The 18,535-nt window shown below is 40.0% G+C and overlaps 1 protein-coding gene across 1 annotated transcript; it reads right to left on the bottom strand.

The window, feature by feature from the left end:
• Window positions 1-4,405: 4,405 nt before the first annotated feature.
• Window positions 4,406-6,311, bottom strand: LOC131237664 (ribulose bisphosphate carboxylase small subunit, chloroplastic 5-like). Its single transcript, XM_058235553.1, has 3 exons — window positions 6,048-6,311; window positions 5,714-5,845; window positions 4,406-4,921 (listed from the first exon to the last, which is right to left on the bottom strand). Exons 1-3 carry the CDS (start codon window positions 6,240-6,242, stop codon window positions 4,691-4,693), a joined length of 558 nt encoding a protein of 185 aa, XP_058091536.1. The 5' UTR covers window positions 6,243-6,311; the 3' UTR covers window positions 4,406-4,690.
• Between the last annotated feature and the right edge of the window lie 12,224 nt (window positions 6,312-18,535).

Here is an 18,535-nt window from a genome sequence, read left to right as displayed (position 1 = left end):
GCTGAATCAATCCATCAGACATGCGATTGATAAGAATAGAGAAGGATGTCAATGAGAGATGTATTCCATAATCATGGAAATCCATCTTCGGCGATAACCAAATTTCAACAGGACCACTTCCAGAAACGCCCATTCCAGCCACCTAGTGACTTCTTCAATGTTCAACTTAAGATGTTCTGTCTTACCCTTTCTTCTGGACATTGAGTTCAATGGTTCATGAGATATCAGGATGTTACTGTGGATAAGTCCAGATGGAATAAAAGCTACTTGGAATGGTGAAATCAGCTTGTGGAAGAGTGTTCTAAGCATATTTGCTAATCAGTATAGAAATCAGCTCGGAACTCAGGATACGCTTGTGAATGTTCCCCATGGCATTCTTGTTCTATCACAGTAGGTTTTTTTTTTTTTTTTTTTTTTTTTTTAAATTTTTTTTTAAATTTTTTTTTTAACACATGCACATACACACCACACACGCTGTAGTGGGATTTCACCACCTATGGGTACTCGAACCCTTGACCTGGTGTTGAAACTCTTGTGAGTCTACCACTGGGGCAAGAGTAAGAACCCGAAGAGCTTCCAACAGAAATGGGCATTTGATGGATGGGGAATTATGTTCAGTGTTCAGATAAAGGGGGGAGCGATCCGATGAGGTTCGAGGAAGGTGAGTGGTGGTAGTATTTCAAATACTAGTTCTTAGGTGAGTGGTTTTGGTATTTCAAATACTAATTCTCTATTTAAGGCTAGCGAGGCTTTGGTTGAGTCTTTCTTTGATGAGGGCTTGTTCCATTCTGTGGTTACTCTAATGTAAAAGAATTACCAGTAAAGCCTAGATCTATAAGAGAACATTGATCATGAAAGGTTGCATTTGTATTTGGGAGTAGAGATTCTTCCTATTCTTTTTGATTGGTGAATGATGATGGAGTTAGTCTTTGATAAGGCACCAAGATAACTAGTGCTATCAATAGCTACGCAGGCTCGTTGGGCTTTCAGGTTTGGCCTGCTTTTGGTTGAGCTTCTGCCTGTGGGTTGGGTCTAGGTCCTGTTTATTAATTAGGCCAGGTTTGGGCTGTGTTTATGAGCCTGTCAGCCCGGCCATAGTCAATCAGAACCATCCTCTTTAAGGTTTCAAGGGGTTTTTTTTTTTTGTTTTTGTTTTGGACATCATGCATGATTGAGCACACCTAATGAACTTTCCAGTTATTGTGCGAAAGAGGATGGTCAAACTCAGGCATGGGCCATGCATGTTAATGAAAGTCTTCGTTAAGAGCTCTGATTAGGGTCCACCTAGGGGGTGAAGTAGGAAAATTAACCATTTGCTCTAAAAGCTCGAACTGATAAAGCGTGGCGAATTAATCCCTTTATCTCATAGCCTAGGCCTCACATTGCATGGGTTAGTACCTTGGCCGACCCCTCTTGTGGGCCTCACATCACATGGGTACTGCCTCACACGAGCCACCCACCTCATATGGGCCGCACACCCCGAGTGTGTCCCCGCATCCCACAAGCTACCCCACTCGAGCCCAATGTGAAAATGCCCCTGCATTAGGGGGGAGAGATTTGGAAGGAAAGGGTAGGGCTACATGTAGAGAGAAAAAAGAGAGTGCGCGACAAGTAGGAGAAGGTGGGTGTGAGATACACGAACGGAAAGGGGAGAACGTATGTTCTACTGGCATGAAAAAAATCTCTCTAGGGATTTACCCAAGCTGCTCATTGATAAGCACTCAAACTTTGAAAATTCCCTAAATTCAACTAACTTATGTTAGAAATCCCTTTTTTTTTTTTTGTTAGCTGGTTAGTACACCCCACTGTTAGTTCACACTTCACTGTTAGCCACCCTCACTAGGAATCGATGCCAAGACCTCAGTGTTGAAACGAGGTATCTTTCACTCAGTCTACCACTTGAGCTATGGATCAGGGTGTTAGAAATCCCTTCTAATGCCTATAAACTCTCATTTACAACTCTCCTAAAACTAACTGCATTAGCAAATCCATTAGTTACTCGTGAGAGATGTTATTATAGTTATTGTGATCTTCCTTCATTTCCCCAAGCAAGATGAACAATGTTTCAAAGGGCCTTAACACAGAATTTCATTGACACGTGAAGATATTAGGAGAGAATCTAGTAGCATTTCAAATTCTGAATTACAAAATAGAGAATGGAATCATAAAAATTCTCAATAATGAAGAACTACAGGAGGATCCTTCAAGCATAGACAAGTAGTCAGAAATCTAATTTACCTATGACAAGACCCGGTATACATAGTGCATGCCATTGGTATTGTTTTAGAGTTCATGCGAAAACCTCATTGGAATAATGGGGTTTAAGATTGCCATTGACAATTTATCCATGGCATATGACATGAACACTCTGTGCACACAATCTTTAACATTTTCGATGTGTATGGGTGCAGATGAGAAAGAGTTTTATTGCATTTTTCTCCCAACAAGTGCTAGCAATCAGAAGCATACCAATGACCGGATTTGAACTTAACAATTTGGCCAAGTTAGGTGTCTGATAGGGTTGAAATTTCAGCACTATGGGTCTTCCATGATCACGATTTTAACAAATGATTCGTATTTTCGAATGTATGGCACATATGAACATGCCTGAGAGATCGTCAATCCCTAACTTGCTAACCTCATTTTGTGGAAAAAAAAAAAGAAGAGGGACGGCAGCTCTTGCGATAAATGCCAGTCTCTAGCAGATTTTATGAGAAATGAAAAAAGGGCGGCATATAAAAAACACACCCTTACAAAATGTAAGGCTGATAAAGTTTCTATAATGAAATTTGTGAGAGCGGTGCCCCGCAACCTTGTGACAAATAATGAGAAATGTGGTGATAAAAACAGGTGGGAGCTTTGAGGCTATCAAGACGCATTATGCGCTAACGTGCACTAGTACAAGGTGGGCCTAAAAATGCCCGTGACCATCATTTAGTGTAATAGAAAGTATCTGTGTGGCAGTTCTTTGAATTATCCACATGGATGATGTAGAATGGCTTGGCGATTATAGTGGTTCATGTAAGCTTGATTGGGCACATTTCATGAATGGATGATGATCTTCAATATCTTGTGGCCACAAAATTCACTCACTCAAGTCTAACATAAAATGAGTTCATGTATTTTTTTCTCACCACAAACCCAACCAAAGCCATTACTTTCTCCTAGGGCTTCATGTTTGATTTTTGTTGTTCATTTCTCTAATTTAGGCAGAGTTTGGAAAAGGGTGTAAATCACAATTGCAACTGATTTAAATGGATGCTGCTTAAATATAAAACACTGCAAAAATCCCATTAGTGGAATTGAGGAAATCTTCCAAACTGGCTCCAAAGTCCCAAGTCCAAACGAGCTCAACGACCATTTGGGCCAACGGCAATTCCACTCAATGAGAATGTAGTAGTGTCCAAAGGCATCCTCAGCTTGTAGTTGTGGAATATTGAACAGAATGCGATTGAATCTAATTTGAAAGGGGGAAATTGAAATATAAGAACATTTTCACATACCCATTTTGTTTAGGCTTCTCATATTTAGTGTAATTAGAGTATATGAATTCAGATTTTATATGGTTTTCAGTTTAATTGTTAGGGCATCTCCGTTGCGATTACCAAAATGCTTGAAGTTTGGCCCGTCTCGTGAATTCAAGTTGTGCAAGCTACAGATTAATTTGCAAAATTAGACGAAGGAATTCCAAACCAACCAGTGTTATGGATATGTCGATTAGATTCACCATATTCAAAGCAAAATCAATTTGCAGAGAAAGAACTGATTTGTAATGTGTTGAAATGAGAAATTTGATAAATGCACCAACTAGGGGTGGCAATGGGCTAACCGTCCCAAGCCAACCCAAGCTTATGGGGGCACATTCGGGCCTCTAAACTTGGCCTGGGCTTAACATCTACAATTGGTGTTCAGCCCAAGCTGGGCTAGTGTCGATGATGAATGGCTTCGCTGGCTTGTTGGCTCAGTCCAATCATCAAATTGGCCACAGTTATATATATATATATATATATATATATATATATATATATATCTAAAAAAATGGATAGTATAAAGATACTTATGAGCGATTCTCATTCGATTTTGTAGTTTAAAGACCCCTATTTGATATAGGTTATGTTTCAATGATCCAAACTACTTATCTGAATTGGACTTGTCATGATCAAAGGATACTAAAAGAAATTCTTATTCAAGCCGTTCATTCGGCCTTGTAGGGGAAGGGGAGGGGAACGGCCAGGGCCTTTTCAATCTGGTCATGACCATGTCCAGGGCCAGGAGGATTAAGGCCCCGCCCCTAAGTGCCAACTAGATATGGCCCAAAATCCCATGGTCCTTATGGTTGCTGCCATCATCATCATCATCATCATCATTGAAGTTAACATATCACAAGGCATGACACTAGTTCATGTGACTAGAAACAAATTCCATTTCCATAAATCACCCAAACAAGCAAGGTTGAAAGTAGAATGGAAAGCCCACAAATCCTAAACATATATCATTATTAAAAATGTGACGATATGCAGCCGGAGCTTTGATGTCCATCATCACAAGGAAGACTCGATGTCCAATCTCATCTGTTGGATAGTGGGGAAAGAAAGGAAAAAAACAAAATGGAAACTAAATTTGAAAGTCCCGAAACTGGAGATAATCAAGACCATTGACCCACACAGATCTTGAATGATCATGGCTTGATTTAAGCACCAGGGGGCTTGTAGGCAATGAAACTGATGCACTGGACTTGGCGCTTGTTGTCGAAGCCGATGATCCGGTTGAAGTAGGTCGGGTACGCTTTCTTGCATTCCTCGACCTCCTTGAGGACCTGGCTGGAATCAGTGCACCCATACATGGGGAGCTTCCACATGGTCCAGTAGCGGCCATCGTAGTACCCAGGGGATCTGTGGTTCTCACGGTACACGTATCCAACCTGTGTATACATACATAACAAGATTATCACTATATGTAAACATGAAGAACAGATGGTAAAGAAGGGCGGCCCACTGTTACTCTAGGCCTAGCATTTGAACTTGTTGGGCTAGGCCTTCGAAAAATCTATCTTTATTTTATTTTATTTTATTTTTTATTTTTTTAAAAAAATAAAAATAAAAATTGGCCCATTTACATCCTCAGTAGTGGTATGAATTAAGAGTAAGACTGTCAATGGTTTGGGTTTGATTTTTGGCCAAATAAATAAGTGGGCTAGAACTGGGTCTAGATATTATAACAAAGTCTATCAACTCCTAGGATAAACTCAAGGACCTGTGTAGGGATGTTATGGGAATGGGCTTAATCTCATAGCAATAGTACGATTTGGCTTAAATTAGTGATTTCATTCAAATTATATTTCGAATGAAACAATGATTTGATCTTTTATCTTCTTATTTGGTCAAAATGACTTGAACTCCATTGTAGTGTTCATATGGAATTGAGAAGATTTAAAATTAGAGCTTTGAGGTGGAAGTTCTAAAAGAGCTATTTTTTAAGGATTTAGTATCCTGTCAAATCCAAATCCCTTCAATTCCTAGCTACCAAATGCTTTTAACCAAAAAAAAAAAAAATTAAATTCCACAAATCCCGTCCAATTTTGCACTACCAAACGACCCCTTGATGGAGAAGATTTTTATACAATTTAATGTACCAACAAGGCAACAACGATCTAGGCCTAAGTTTGAGAGAGAGAGAGAGAGAGAGAGAGAGAGAGAGAGAGAGAGAGTCATACATCAGAGAACTCTATGCAAGGAATCCACCCCGAACGGATGAGGTAGTCGATTTCCTTTGCCAACGCCTCCTGGGAGAGCGGCGGGAGGTAAGAGAGAGTCTCGAACTTCTTGAGCCCCTCTGGCGGCCACACCTACACCACACATTTTGTAAACATTAGTAACATTCAATAAACTTACTTTCATAAATCAATAAAAAAAAATAAAAATAAAAATTCTTCGCCTGCTTTTGCTGCTGCATTTTCAACTTCTTTCTACCTTATCCATAAAACAAATTACAAATTACTTATGCATCTATACTTCTCTCGTTTATTTCGCGTCTTATATTCGTTTTACCAGCATGCATTGCACTCTTCCACCATTGCTGGGGAGGGAGGACATGTCATTAGTAAGCTTGTGTGTGCCGGGGAACGCGGAAGTCGACTTGAGGCCGGTGAATGGTGCGACCATGGTAGCTTGAGCCGGGGCGATCCGGTTCATCGTCGCGGTCGAGGCGACGGCGGCCGTCGAGACCATCACTGAGGAAGCCATTACACTCTCCTTTGATCTTCTCCTTGTGGTATGGCCCAAATGCACACCTTCAATGTCTGAGGAGAGCTTCTCTCCTTCCCTATATATAGTCACACCCCTTGTGTAGCCATTACCAGTTGTTGATCCAACGGCTGTTATGTGTTTCTGTTTATTTTTGGGCCCATCTTGACCGTTGGTCTAATGTAGGTGACATTACACTTGGACGTCCACACATGGAGAGGAAAATCGGATTAGACCCTTATCGTTAGGCACCCCTCTCGGTGTGCCACGTGTCGACACCTGGTTCATCTTATCTCATCCAATGACGTGAATGTCTGATGGTGATTCTCAGCCCTTCGTTTAATGTCACCCACATGTATATGGGCTGTGGACCACACTCTGATGGAGATATTTTTAGGTTGCGCTGAATCGTATGGTTCTGCTCCTCTGGAATGGTACGGATCCCATCACTGTTGGATTTTTTGCATGTGGTATCCATTCATTGATGATCGAAACCGTTGGTTCGATTGGTTGTAGTATGTATGTGAATTACCAGAAATTTCTCAGATTCTAAACTTTTTTTGAATTTTTTTGCATCGAGTATTTACCGTTGTTTTAAGTCTCTAATAACCGTCATTTTATTCGACTTCAATTGAGAGTTTAGAAATTTCCAATCATGAAAATGTTTTTTTTTTTTTTTTAATACCGTTCATCAAAAGCTAGTCCCATCGTATCAACCGTTTGGATTACTGGAAGGTGGCCCCACATTTACAGAATCCCAGCGGTTGGCTAACAGAGCTTTTACTGAGGCGCAGGACCCTATAATTCGTCGGAGACTCATACTCATAGATTACAGTAAAATTACGAAAACGCCCATATTCAATATTTCAAATGAAAAAGAGGGTGACCCGTGAGAGCATTTGAAACTGTGACCCATCCCAATCGCCGAGCTAAATCGTTCCATGCTCGATGGCAGGATCAATCATCCAGTGGGTCCCAAGTGGCAGGATCAATCATCCAGTGGGCCCCAAGTCAGGAATGGGCTCGACTGGCAAAAAGGGGACAGAACCGGACATGTGTAAAAACCAGACTGGTGCCTGTTACCCCCATGATTTTAACAAGTTGGTCATTGTGATAAGGCCCATTGATTGATTGTCATGATTAAGGATGAGCCTTGATAGGGTCAAGCTGTATGGTTTAAGGCTCAGGCTAGAAATATGATCCATTTAAGTAAATGGGTTGGGCTTGGGATTGACTCTATGTAACCTGATCTGCCTATATAGATTATCAATTGGTTGGGCCTCAAGATTAGATTGAACCGGGCACAGCTCAAAACCTAAAACAAAATAAAGAAGAAAGTAAAGGTGGTATACTTGTGTTGGTACTCGGTTTGTTTTCTGTCACGTGAGGTGTGTGCTGGCTTGTTAAAATTGATATAATGACTTAATTCAAACTAATTAACTTTGACCAAAGTGCTAAAATAGGCAAATATATCAAACTTGACGGTATATAACTGCAGAGATCAATTGCCTACTTAGCCACTCGTAGAATATTTGAAATGATTAAGTGATAATCAGAACGTGAGGTTCTTCTTTACACTTTACCTTTCACCATAAATAACTTTTCAATAAACCGGTGCAATAAAAAAAAAAAAAAAAACTCACGATCGATCATTAGGAGTGAATACAAGAATGCATCTCTTGAAAGAATTGTTAATATTGGATAAAGACCAAGCTCAATATATGGCCATAAATTTGGATTACAACTAAAAAATTATTTCTATTGAATTATCACTACTTCTAAGATAGATTGAGCTAAGATAAATTGATAGATTTGATTTGTTTGTTGGATTTGATTGTTGTTTTCTCTGCTAATCTTCCTACTATTAATTATAGATTTCTTATGTACCTATTCTTCCTACCATGAGACATTCCCCTCTCTCCGAAACTCATGTACGTACATACATAAGTACGTATATTATATGCAAGTGGGTTAAAGTCAATTTATATTAGTTTTGGATTCATATTCTCTACATGGGGTGTTGTCTATATATTGGGACAATAATTAAGGAGCGGTACTCCAATTCTATGGTATTAATCTTCTGGTGTTTTCCTTAGTTTGTGACATAGGGGTGGGCGTGATGAGGTTGATCACCATATTCTATGAATGATAAGTACCTTAGGGCTTGTTTGGATGCTTGTAAGTTTTTTTTTTTTTTTTTAAAGTTTTAAGTAACTTGTAAGTCACTTAAAGGTGAAAGTTACTTACAGGTAACTTGTTTGAATGTAAGCTGTAAATCACTTACAAGTAAGTTTTTCTGTTTGGGTAACCTGTAAGTTACTTATAGATAAAAAGCTATATATTCACACTGAGCAGAGCTTGGATTAGGGAATTGTTTCAAAATATTATGATCATATAAAAAAGCACGGTATTAAATATGTCATTTTGTTAAGCCCATCAAGATAAATATTTGATCGAATTCTTAAGCCAAACTAATCATCAAGTGGGCCCACAATTCAAAATATCTGTAGTATAGAACAATAACTCAATTTAAGCATTAAGAACAAAATTAAAAATATTAATAACAAATATAATAATCAAATTACATTAACAATGTCTTCTTTAACTATGGAAAGTATATTTAAAACTTTTCACTTTGGAATCATCCTCTCTGACCATTCATTCCTTTGGATAGAACTTACATGGTCAAGGAACATAGATGTAAAATGTGGTCTTTCTGCAAGGTATATGTAGGCTCTATACATCACGTTAGAATCAATGGTTGTTATATTCTCTAATTCATCCCACAATCTCCCTTCTGTTTTAGTTTTAAATGAAATATATTCATCCATTGTTTCCTAAATGCTTTCGAACTTTTCAATAATAATTGATGTAAGATAGGCATTATTCTTTTTCTTTTTGGGTGTCCTTTGAGCGGAGATTCTCACATTCATTTGACTATTTCCTCCATTATATTGATATGGAAGTTGTGTTTCATTAGAATATGCATCATCGGGTGGTGCAAATGATGTATATGATCTAGAGGGGTATGTGGACAATGTGATGTCATCCATGTAATGAGATGAATGGACGACTTCTTCCTCAAGATCAATTGTAGTTCGTGTTGCATTCCCTGTAGCTAAATCATCCCCGCTTATCATATCATACTAAGCTAGCAGTAAGAATGACTTGTTTTTGATATGAACAACTTCATATTTTGCCTATAAAACAAAAAGAATTTAGTTACTTTTCATTGTATATGAATGGCTTCAAGTTTTGAATGAACTTCACCTTAGGACATGTTTGATTTTCCAAATCCAATGTAAATACACAGTAAATAAGTAATGATTACTCTTACGTTCCGTTTGAAAATTCATATATATTTCTGCTTGGAAAATTGGTCAAAATGGATTGGTTTAAATTTATGGGCCCCATTGTGATATATATGATGTATCTATGCCGTCTATCCATTCTAGTATAACATTTTGAGGTATGACCTAAAAAATGAGGCTGATCCAACACTCAAGTAACCCACACCAAAGGAAACAATGGCCCCAAAAAGTTTTTAAAGGTAGGTATTTGATTTCCTAAATCCTGTGGTGTGGCCCACTTGAGCTTTAGATCTTCCTTATCTTTTTGGATGATGCCCTAATTTCAGCTGGGATAATGGATGGACAATGTGGATAAGCCACATATATCACTATGGGCCCCACATATATTTCACATCATCATTGGTTTTTGTGCCAAAAAAAGCAAGCGTCAAATCAAGCATTGGTATTTCTACCGTAATTACTCAAGGAAATCATTATTATTCATTTCCCATGTATTTACCATTGGTTTGGAAATTCAAACAGGCCCTTAATGAATTCAGCCCAAGTATCTAACTCAGCAATAACACATTTTCTTTCTTCATCCCAACTAAAGCCACTTTTGCTAAATGCAAGGTTTGTCAAGTTAAATTTCTTTTTAAGCAATATTAACCAATTTCTGCATTTTTTGTCATCCACTTGCACAAAAAATGTCTCCACCACTATGTTTGCTACTTTATTCATACTAGTTTTTCTAAAAGCATTGTCATATTTTTTTCTCAATGATACTTCCTCAACTAAGGTCTTTTTCATACATTCATCCATGTATGAAGTCTAATTAACTTGTGCATTTCGGCCGCTGTTACTTGCCTTCATATTTTGCGATATACTTTTAAAACATTGTATATTTAAATATGATAAATTTGTAAAAGCCACATAAGATATATTAGAAGTGAGTACAAATTGATATAAACATATTATCTAAAGTGCAATAATAAAATAGTACATTCCCATGTTAAGCAATAATCTTTTTATCGGTATCTACATTCTCAAGTCGCATAGCTGACATAATTGATGTTTTGTGTTGACTTATATGATTCCCATATAGTTGATGTAAGTCCAAGTTGAAATTCCCTCCATCTTTGTTTTTCTCTCCTAGCAACCGCAAATAAGGGTGCACATGGAACTGGTAAACCGAATTGGAACTGACTAAACCACACAGTTTGGTCCAGTTTTGAAGTGCACCAGTTCCGAATATTAAAGAACTGATTAGTTCGTTTCGGTTCTCGGTTTGGGGTTATGTAGAACGGAACTGAACCATATACAGAACTGTGGAACTGAACTTGGAATTGAACCTGGAATCAAACCATCCCAAGCAATAAATATTAAAAAAATATATAATCTCTTAATTCTCTTCACGCTGCCCATACTGCCTCCATTCTATTCTTATCTCTCTCTCTCTCTCTCTCTCTCTCTCTCTCTCAACACAGCCATTGGCCGCCCACCGCCCGAAGCTCCACCTCACCCAGCTGTCAGCCACAAAACTCGGGAATCCCGTGTTTTTATTGGTTCTCCTGGTCTCTCTTGGATTCCAAGTTGGATTTGAAAACCTTCTTGGTGTGGAATGAATGGTTTAGATCTTTTTTATAGCCGACATAAACCGATAATGCTAGATGATGTTTCTTGCGAAGTCTCTTGCTGAATTTGGATTGTGCACGCTGGCTGGTTTAGATTTCAATCGATGGAGGGTTCACATTTGATAATCTCCTTTTGGATTTGCAAAAAATCCTATTTGATTTTGGGATCGGGAGAAAACAAAATTGAAAGTTTTCAATTCGAACCCAACTCGCTCATGCATTGTCGGGTCCATCCCTGAATTATACGGATATTATACTAGCCTGATCTTATGGGGTCCAATGTAGTGTTTGTTGCGAAGAGATCCACTCCATTCATCTGGTTTGTTATGCCATGTTAGGATGCGGGCTTGAAAATGAGGTAAATTTGCCGATCAGGTGAGCCATGCATAAAGAAAGAGGATTGGTGAAACCCATCGTTGAATCATCACTGAAACTACGTTTAAGCCATTATTTACATTTCTACTCTTTATATAGTCACGACTTTTGCCATCTATAACTCTCAACTTCACCATTTAAATGTGATGAAATTTGACAGGCATTCGTTATTTTTCATGCTCTTTCCAATGTCCCGATTTAGGCCAAGGATGACCAAGATGCTCTCTTAATAGTTAACACACTCTGTGATTCAAAAGAATGTTTGTATACATCTAATTGAAAATTTACCCGATAGTTTAGAATATACCCTAAGGTCTTCATAATAATTGGTTTATCCCAATATTCGGATGGCCCATTTGCAAATCCAAATATGATGGATGGTTAGATGATATGTTAAAAATAAAGAAACTGAATAGTTAATATCCTGATCATGTATTTAGGTGATTGTATGGTCAGTTTCATAAACGGATCATAGAAACAGTTCTTTTTATTATGAAGACGTCTCTTAGTGTATTTAAGTGAGAAAATGAATAATTTCTACGTAATAATTTAGACTTTTCTAAGCCCTAGTATAGAAAATTTGAGTTATTACACTAAAATCCATAAGATCAAATTTGTTCTAATCAATCGACCCAACTCGTTGATCGATCAAACTGAGCCAAAAGTGTCCAACAGGTTTTTCATCAAAAATTGTATCTCCATCGACCCACCAATCAATTAATCGATCCGACCAATCAATCGATCGATTGATTTGATTGGTCAATTTGATTGACCATGAATGATAGAACTATGCTAACTTTTGCTAATTTTCTTCTTAGACTTCTTTTGATCCATTTATGATACGCAAGTGCTTGCTTCATGTCCTATATCTGTGTAGGATAAAGTTCTGTATTGCTGCCTTGTAGCATAAATATACTACTGAACTATGTAAATCCATATAACTTTTGTATTTTAACTTTTGTTTAGTTATTTTCTTTTACGTACCGGCGTCACCTGTATCAATCAGGTGTGTGTTTTTGTGCAACATTGCGTGCATCCAACCAACAATGGATAAGAAAACTTAGAGGTGCATTTTGGTAACAAAAAAATTACAATTTTACCAATATATATATATATATATATATAAATTTTCATTTAAAACATGGGGTTTGATCTTTGTGTTGGAAATTATATATAAAAAATTGAAACTTCCTAACAAAAAAACTAAGAAAAATGAAATTATTCATCGTTATAATTTACAAAATCACCTTGTAACGCCCTGAAAATCGGGGGTCGTGTATACACCCGACTCCCGAGTTCCCGAGTGTCACTTATCATAAATTTTATGGTTTTGAGATTAATCAAATTTAATTGCACAACTCGGAATTACTTGGAGCATGAACACAACCACAACTGGTCTACTAGAATGAAAGATATATATATATATAGATGTCCAAAAGAATACGGATGAGTCGCCCAAGACATTGCCCAACAAAAATCATAAAAATATCATGTCCAAAAGAATAGGACTGAGTTTGCTACTAAGCAATCTAACGTCCTGCCTACTGATCCGATGAGGACTCGCTCATCAGCTGGAAGTAGGAGAACTCGTAATCCTCTTCAAGGCTCGCGTCACCACGCTCCACGTAACCAGCATCACCTGCATCTCTGGGCGAGTCTGGTTGGTGTTTTAAAACACCGTCCCAGAGTGGGAGTGAGTGATCAACTCAGTGGGTGCTATTAGTCTTAAGTTATAATAAACATCAGTTATAATAAGAATTTATGAAAAACAGTCAATCATAAACACCTAACTAATCCTATTAATGCGCATGCATGATGGATGATATGATGCATGCCCTCGCCACAACTCTCCCTCGAGCGACACCATTTAACGATCGCGTATGACCAACACTCCCTCAGAGCGACCTCGATTGCCGAGTCGCCACCTTAGCTAATGCGATGTAATGCGATAATGTTAGCCGAGTTCTTATTTAAGTCCTTTCATTCAGCAGATTGAGAAATCTGATACACCCCACGTATCGAATGCCCTGAACGAGTTATGAGGCCAAGACCCCCCAATGTGTGAGGCCAAGACTCCGCGATCCTTAATTCCATCAGGTTCTCTATCCCCGACTTCAAGCACACTGGGAGTGCTGAGAGAAAGAGATGGCTCGCGGTCATTACAGGGAGGCGCGTCACCCCATCGTAGGCCGACAGCTCAGACACACTGTCTTATTCCACCTTGCCCGGCTCACGAAACTGTGAATCAATATTCCATCCGGTATTGATGGGTTACAACAGTGGTAGGGTGTTCCAGATTCCATATATAAGTGAGCAAACATGGTTAACAAACAGGGTTGAACAGTAAATAGGCTAAACTGTACGAGTCGGGTGAGCATGCGACGAATGACATCGGGTACAAGGGATCTATGTAGTCGAACTACTGCCACCTATAAGCACCCGCCCAAACCCACGGGTTTAGCCCTAGCATAGTCCTACCGATGGGACTACCATATCTTCTCATGTGCCTGACTAACCCAAGGGTCTAATGTTAATTCATAGCATACCAACCATCAAGATTATCAACTAGCATAATAGTATCATATTTACATACATCACAACATACAGTTCAATTATTCCTAACAAGCATGCTACACAACATGAACAAGGTGCATGTGAGTGGTATGGATTAGGAAGGAAGTTAAGCACTTCCTACACCTCAAGGGATTAAATACACAAGAGTAGTGAATCATACACACCATGAAGCAACACATGTAAAAAAAAGAAACCAAACAAACATGAGCATGTAATCATTCATACACTAGATCATGAGAGGCAAGATTAACATTAAGGAGAACTAAACATGCAATTCCATACAATTCCAACAACATACCATTTCTAGGTTCCTCTAGATTCTCCCATACAACATCCCATACAATCAAAATCATTAAACTCCTACTATAATTGGTGCTAGGTCACCTAAGGATAATAGTCCACACCTTCGGGTCGTTGCAGACTCGAAAATCGACCTAGGAATGAGGGCTTTGGGGTCGATTGGCCGGAATCCCTAAAACAAGCTCTTGCATGTGAGAAATCCATGTCAATCCCTTCTTAAGACATGGGTTTTAAGAAAAAGGGGAAAAGGGGATGAGGGATTTACCTAGATGATTAACGGATGAATGGGCGGTCGTGGTGGTGGGTTTCTTCTTGGAGAAAGAGGTGGGGAGTTGAATGGGTTGATTTGCTTGGGTCCCACCTCGTTCTAAGGTCCACCTAACTCTCCTTCACACTCTCTTTCTTCTCTCTTTACTCTCTTGCTCTCCCTTCTCTCTCTTTGGTGGGTGAAGTAAAGGATGGAGTTATGAGAGAGCTAGGGCTTTATTTCTTAGAGTTGAGCACTTTGGCCTTAAGTTTCCTCAAATGCCCATAATGGTCCTCTAAGACCCCATATTGCCTTTAGGGTGGCCCTAACACCCCCTTGGCCACTAAATTTGGTGTGTAGGTGCCTTATGGCCCAATAAGGGGCCATATAAAATTTGAGAACAAACGGATGAACTGTTATAGGGTTTGAGTAAACGGTTCTGATCTTTAAATGTCCCTGTGGGGGTCCATTCCAGTGATTGGAGTAGTCCTGGTGACCCCCTGGCCATGAAACTTATAGGATAGGTGGTCTATGGCTTGATAAAAGGCCATGCAAAATTTGAGAACAATCGGATATGGGGTTTGGTCATATGGGTCTGATTTGCGATCAATGGTTACCGTGCCACGATCGGGTCCCAGATTTTGTGGACGGGCGTAGGACAATACATTAGACCTTCATCGAAAATTTAGAAGAGATCCGACGGCTGAAATGCCTGAAATTTCAGTTTCATTTTGCAAGTGCTAGATTCCAATCTTGGCATTGGTGGGGTGCATTGGGCAAGTGCCAGATTCTAATTCTGGGTGTCCATTGGGTTTGTGGTCCATAATAGTCCACAAGCCCAGTGAGGTCTATGCTTTCCTAAATTTTCATAATTTTTTGGCCTTCCCGCATCGCGGTATAGCCCGCACGAGCTGTTGCTGAGTGCAAATGGCCTTCTGGCTTGACGGCCCGCACTTAGTCCTGTCATGATCCGTCTGGTCTATTCCATTATGCTAATATTAGATTAATTTATTCATGATACCTCACTACGAGTGGCTTAAACGAATGGTCCTGTGGTAAATCTTACATGGACGTCCCAGGATACTTTCTGGTTGGACGGGACGTTACAATCTACCCCCCTTATAAATAAATTTTGTCATCAAAATTTGTACCTGTTCGTATTGCTGAAACAGGCTTGGGTAATGTTTGCAGACCTCTGCTTCTGTCTCCTAAGTGGCCTCTTCTTCATCGTGGTGGGTCCATAATACTTTGACCAACGGGATGACCTTGTTAGTAGGACCTGCTCCTTCCTGTCCAATATTCGAGTGGGTCGGAGAATGTACATGGCCATTTCCTTGAGCTCCATGTGCTCCCACTTGATGATGTGTGAGGGATCGGGGACATACTTCTTCAACATTGATATATTGAAGACGTTATGCGCTTCGGCAAGAGGCGTGAGTAGAGGCAATCGATAGGTAAACACACCAACGCGGTCTAAAATCTGAAAAGGCCCGATAAATTGTGGCGCAAGCTTTCCCTTCTTGCTGAAGTGCAAAACGTCCTTCATTGGGGAGATCTTGAGAAATACATGGTCCCCAGCTCCAAATTTCAAGTCCCTTCGTCTGGTATCGGCATAACTCTTATGTCTACTTTGGGTCGTCAAGAGACGGCGCCAGATGATTCCAATCTTTTCGGTCGTAATCTGTGCTAAGTCTGGCCCTAGCAAACTTTCTCACCAATTTCCTCCTAATAATGCGGGGCTCGACATGGACACCCATACAAAGCCTAGTACGGTGTTATACCGATGCTAGCTTGGAAGCTATTGTTGTAGGCGAACTCGGCATATGGGAGACAATCGTCCCAACTCTCCTAAAAGTCCAGTACACAAGCCTGCAATATATCCTCCAGTATCTGATTCACCCGCTCGGTTTGCCCATCTGTTTACGGGTGGAAGGCGGTGCTAAACTTCAACTTCACTCCCATGGCCTCTTGGATGCGGGTCTAGAAGATCGACGTGAATCGACTATCCCTGTTCGACACAATCTCCAAAGGGACGCTATGGAGCCGCACAATTTTCTTGATATACAACTTGGCCAAATCATCGGCGAAGCTAGAAGTCTTGATCAGCAAGAAGTGAGCTGATTTGGTTAGCCTGTCCACAATCACTCATATCGAGTTATGCCCCTTCCTAGTCTTGGGTAAATTGGCAATGAAGTCCATAGATATGAAGTCCCACTTCCATTCTGCTATGGACATGGGCTGCAATAGGCCCGGTGGTCGGTGGTGTTCAGTCTTGACTTGTTAACAGGTGAGGCATCGGGATACATACTCCGATATTTCTTTCTTCAAGTTGTCCCACCAATAGGTTCGCTTCAAATTCCAGTACATTTTTGTACTACCAGGATGCATTGCCAACTTGGAGTTGTGAGCGGCGTTTAGAACTTCTTCTCCTAGCTCTAGAAGATTTGGAAGACAAAGGCGGCCTCGGTACCGTAATCCCCCATCGGTACCAATCCTCCACTCAAACCCCACATCATTCATTGCTTTCTCTTTTATCTTCTTCAACAACTCATCGCCCTCCTGGGCTTCAATGATTTTGCTGTTAATCATTGGCTAGGCTTGAATGTGGGCTACGACCTCGTACGGCTCTTTCATAGTCAGCTTCATGTCAAAGTCCCGTATAAATTCTACCATGTCCCACTCTCTCACCATTAGCGGGGCCGCAAATTTAATCATCTTTTTGCGACTCAAGGCGTCTGCCACCAAATTGGCCTTATCAGGGTGGTATGAGACATCGAACTTGAAGTCCTTCAGCATTTCCATCCAGCGATGTTGTCTCATATTCAGGTCCTTCTGGGTGAAGATGTATTTAAGGCTCTTATGATAAGAGAAGAACTCAAACTCCTCACCATATAGATAGTGTCTCTATATCTTCAATGCGAAAACTACCGCTACAAGCTCGAAGTCATGTGTAGGGTAGTGCTCCTCATGCTTCTTTAGCTGTCGAGATGCATAAGTAATTGCCCTGTCTTTTTGCATGAGTACACAACCCAAGCCCACTCGGGAGGCATCCGTATAGACCGTGTACTTGACCCCTTGCTCAGGTAACACAAGTACAGGTGCCGATGTCAGTTTATCTTTCAACTCTTGGAAGGTTGCCTTCGCCTTCTCATTCTAGGCAAATTTGGGGTCCTTCCATGTCAGTTGGGATAGCGGTCGAGGTATTTTTGAAAAGTCTCTAATGAATCTTCGATAATAGTCGGCGAGACCGAGAAAACTTCTCACTTCTGTGATCGACTCCGGTTGCTTCCAATCCTACGCGGTCGCCACCTTGGTGAGATCCACAGATATTCCTTCTTTAGACACTACATGTCCTAGAAATTTTACCTCCTCCTTCCAGAAGTCGCGTTTCCTAAATTGTGCAAACAACTGATTTTTCTTAAGTGTTTCTAAGACCGCTCTCAAATGTTCTTCATGTTCTTCACGGCTCTTTGAATAAATCAATATGTCGTCGATGAACACAATGATGAATCTGTATATGAACGACCTAAAGACCCTGTTCATGAGGTCCATGAATACCGCTGGAGCATTGGTGAGCCCGAACGACATAACTAAGAACTCATAATGGCCAAAACAGGTTCTGAAAGCCGTTTTTTGTATATCCTCGTCCCTGACTCGCAACTAATGGTACCCTAATTACAGATTGATCTTTAAGAAGTATTGAGCACCCCTTAGCTGGTCGAACAAATCATCAATTCTGGGCAAGGGGTATTTGTCTCGAATTGTCACTTGGTTCAACTTTTTGTAATCTACACATAAGCGTAATGAGCCATCCTTCTTCTTCACAAATAGGACCGGGGCTCCCCAGGGTGATACGCTGGGTCGGATGAAGCC

The sequence above is a fragment of the Magnolia sinica genome, chromosome 2 (assembly GCF_029962835.1).
Source record: "Magnolia sinica isolate HGM2019 chromosome 2, MsV1, whole genome shotgun sequence".
Classification (NCBI taxonomy): domain Eukaryota; kingdom Viridiplantae; phylum Streptophyta; class Magnoliopsida; order Magnoliales; family Magnoliaceae; genus Magnolia; species Magnolia sinica.
Note: the sequence above shows the minus strand (reverse complement) of the source record. Positions and strands in the feature narration are given on the sequence as shown.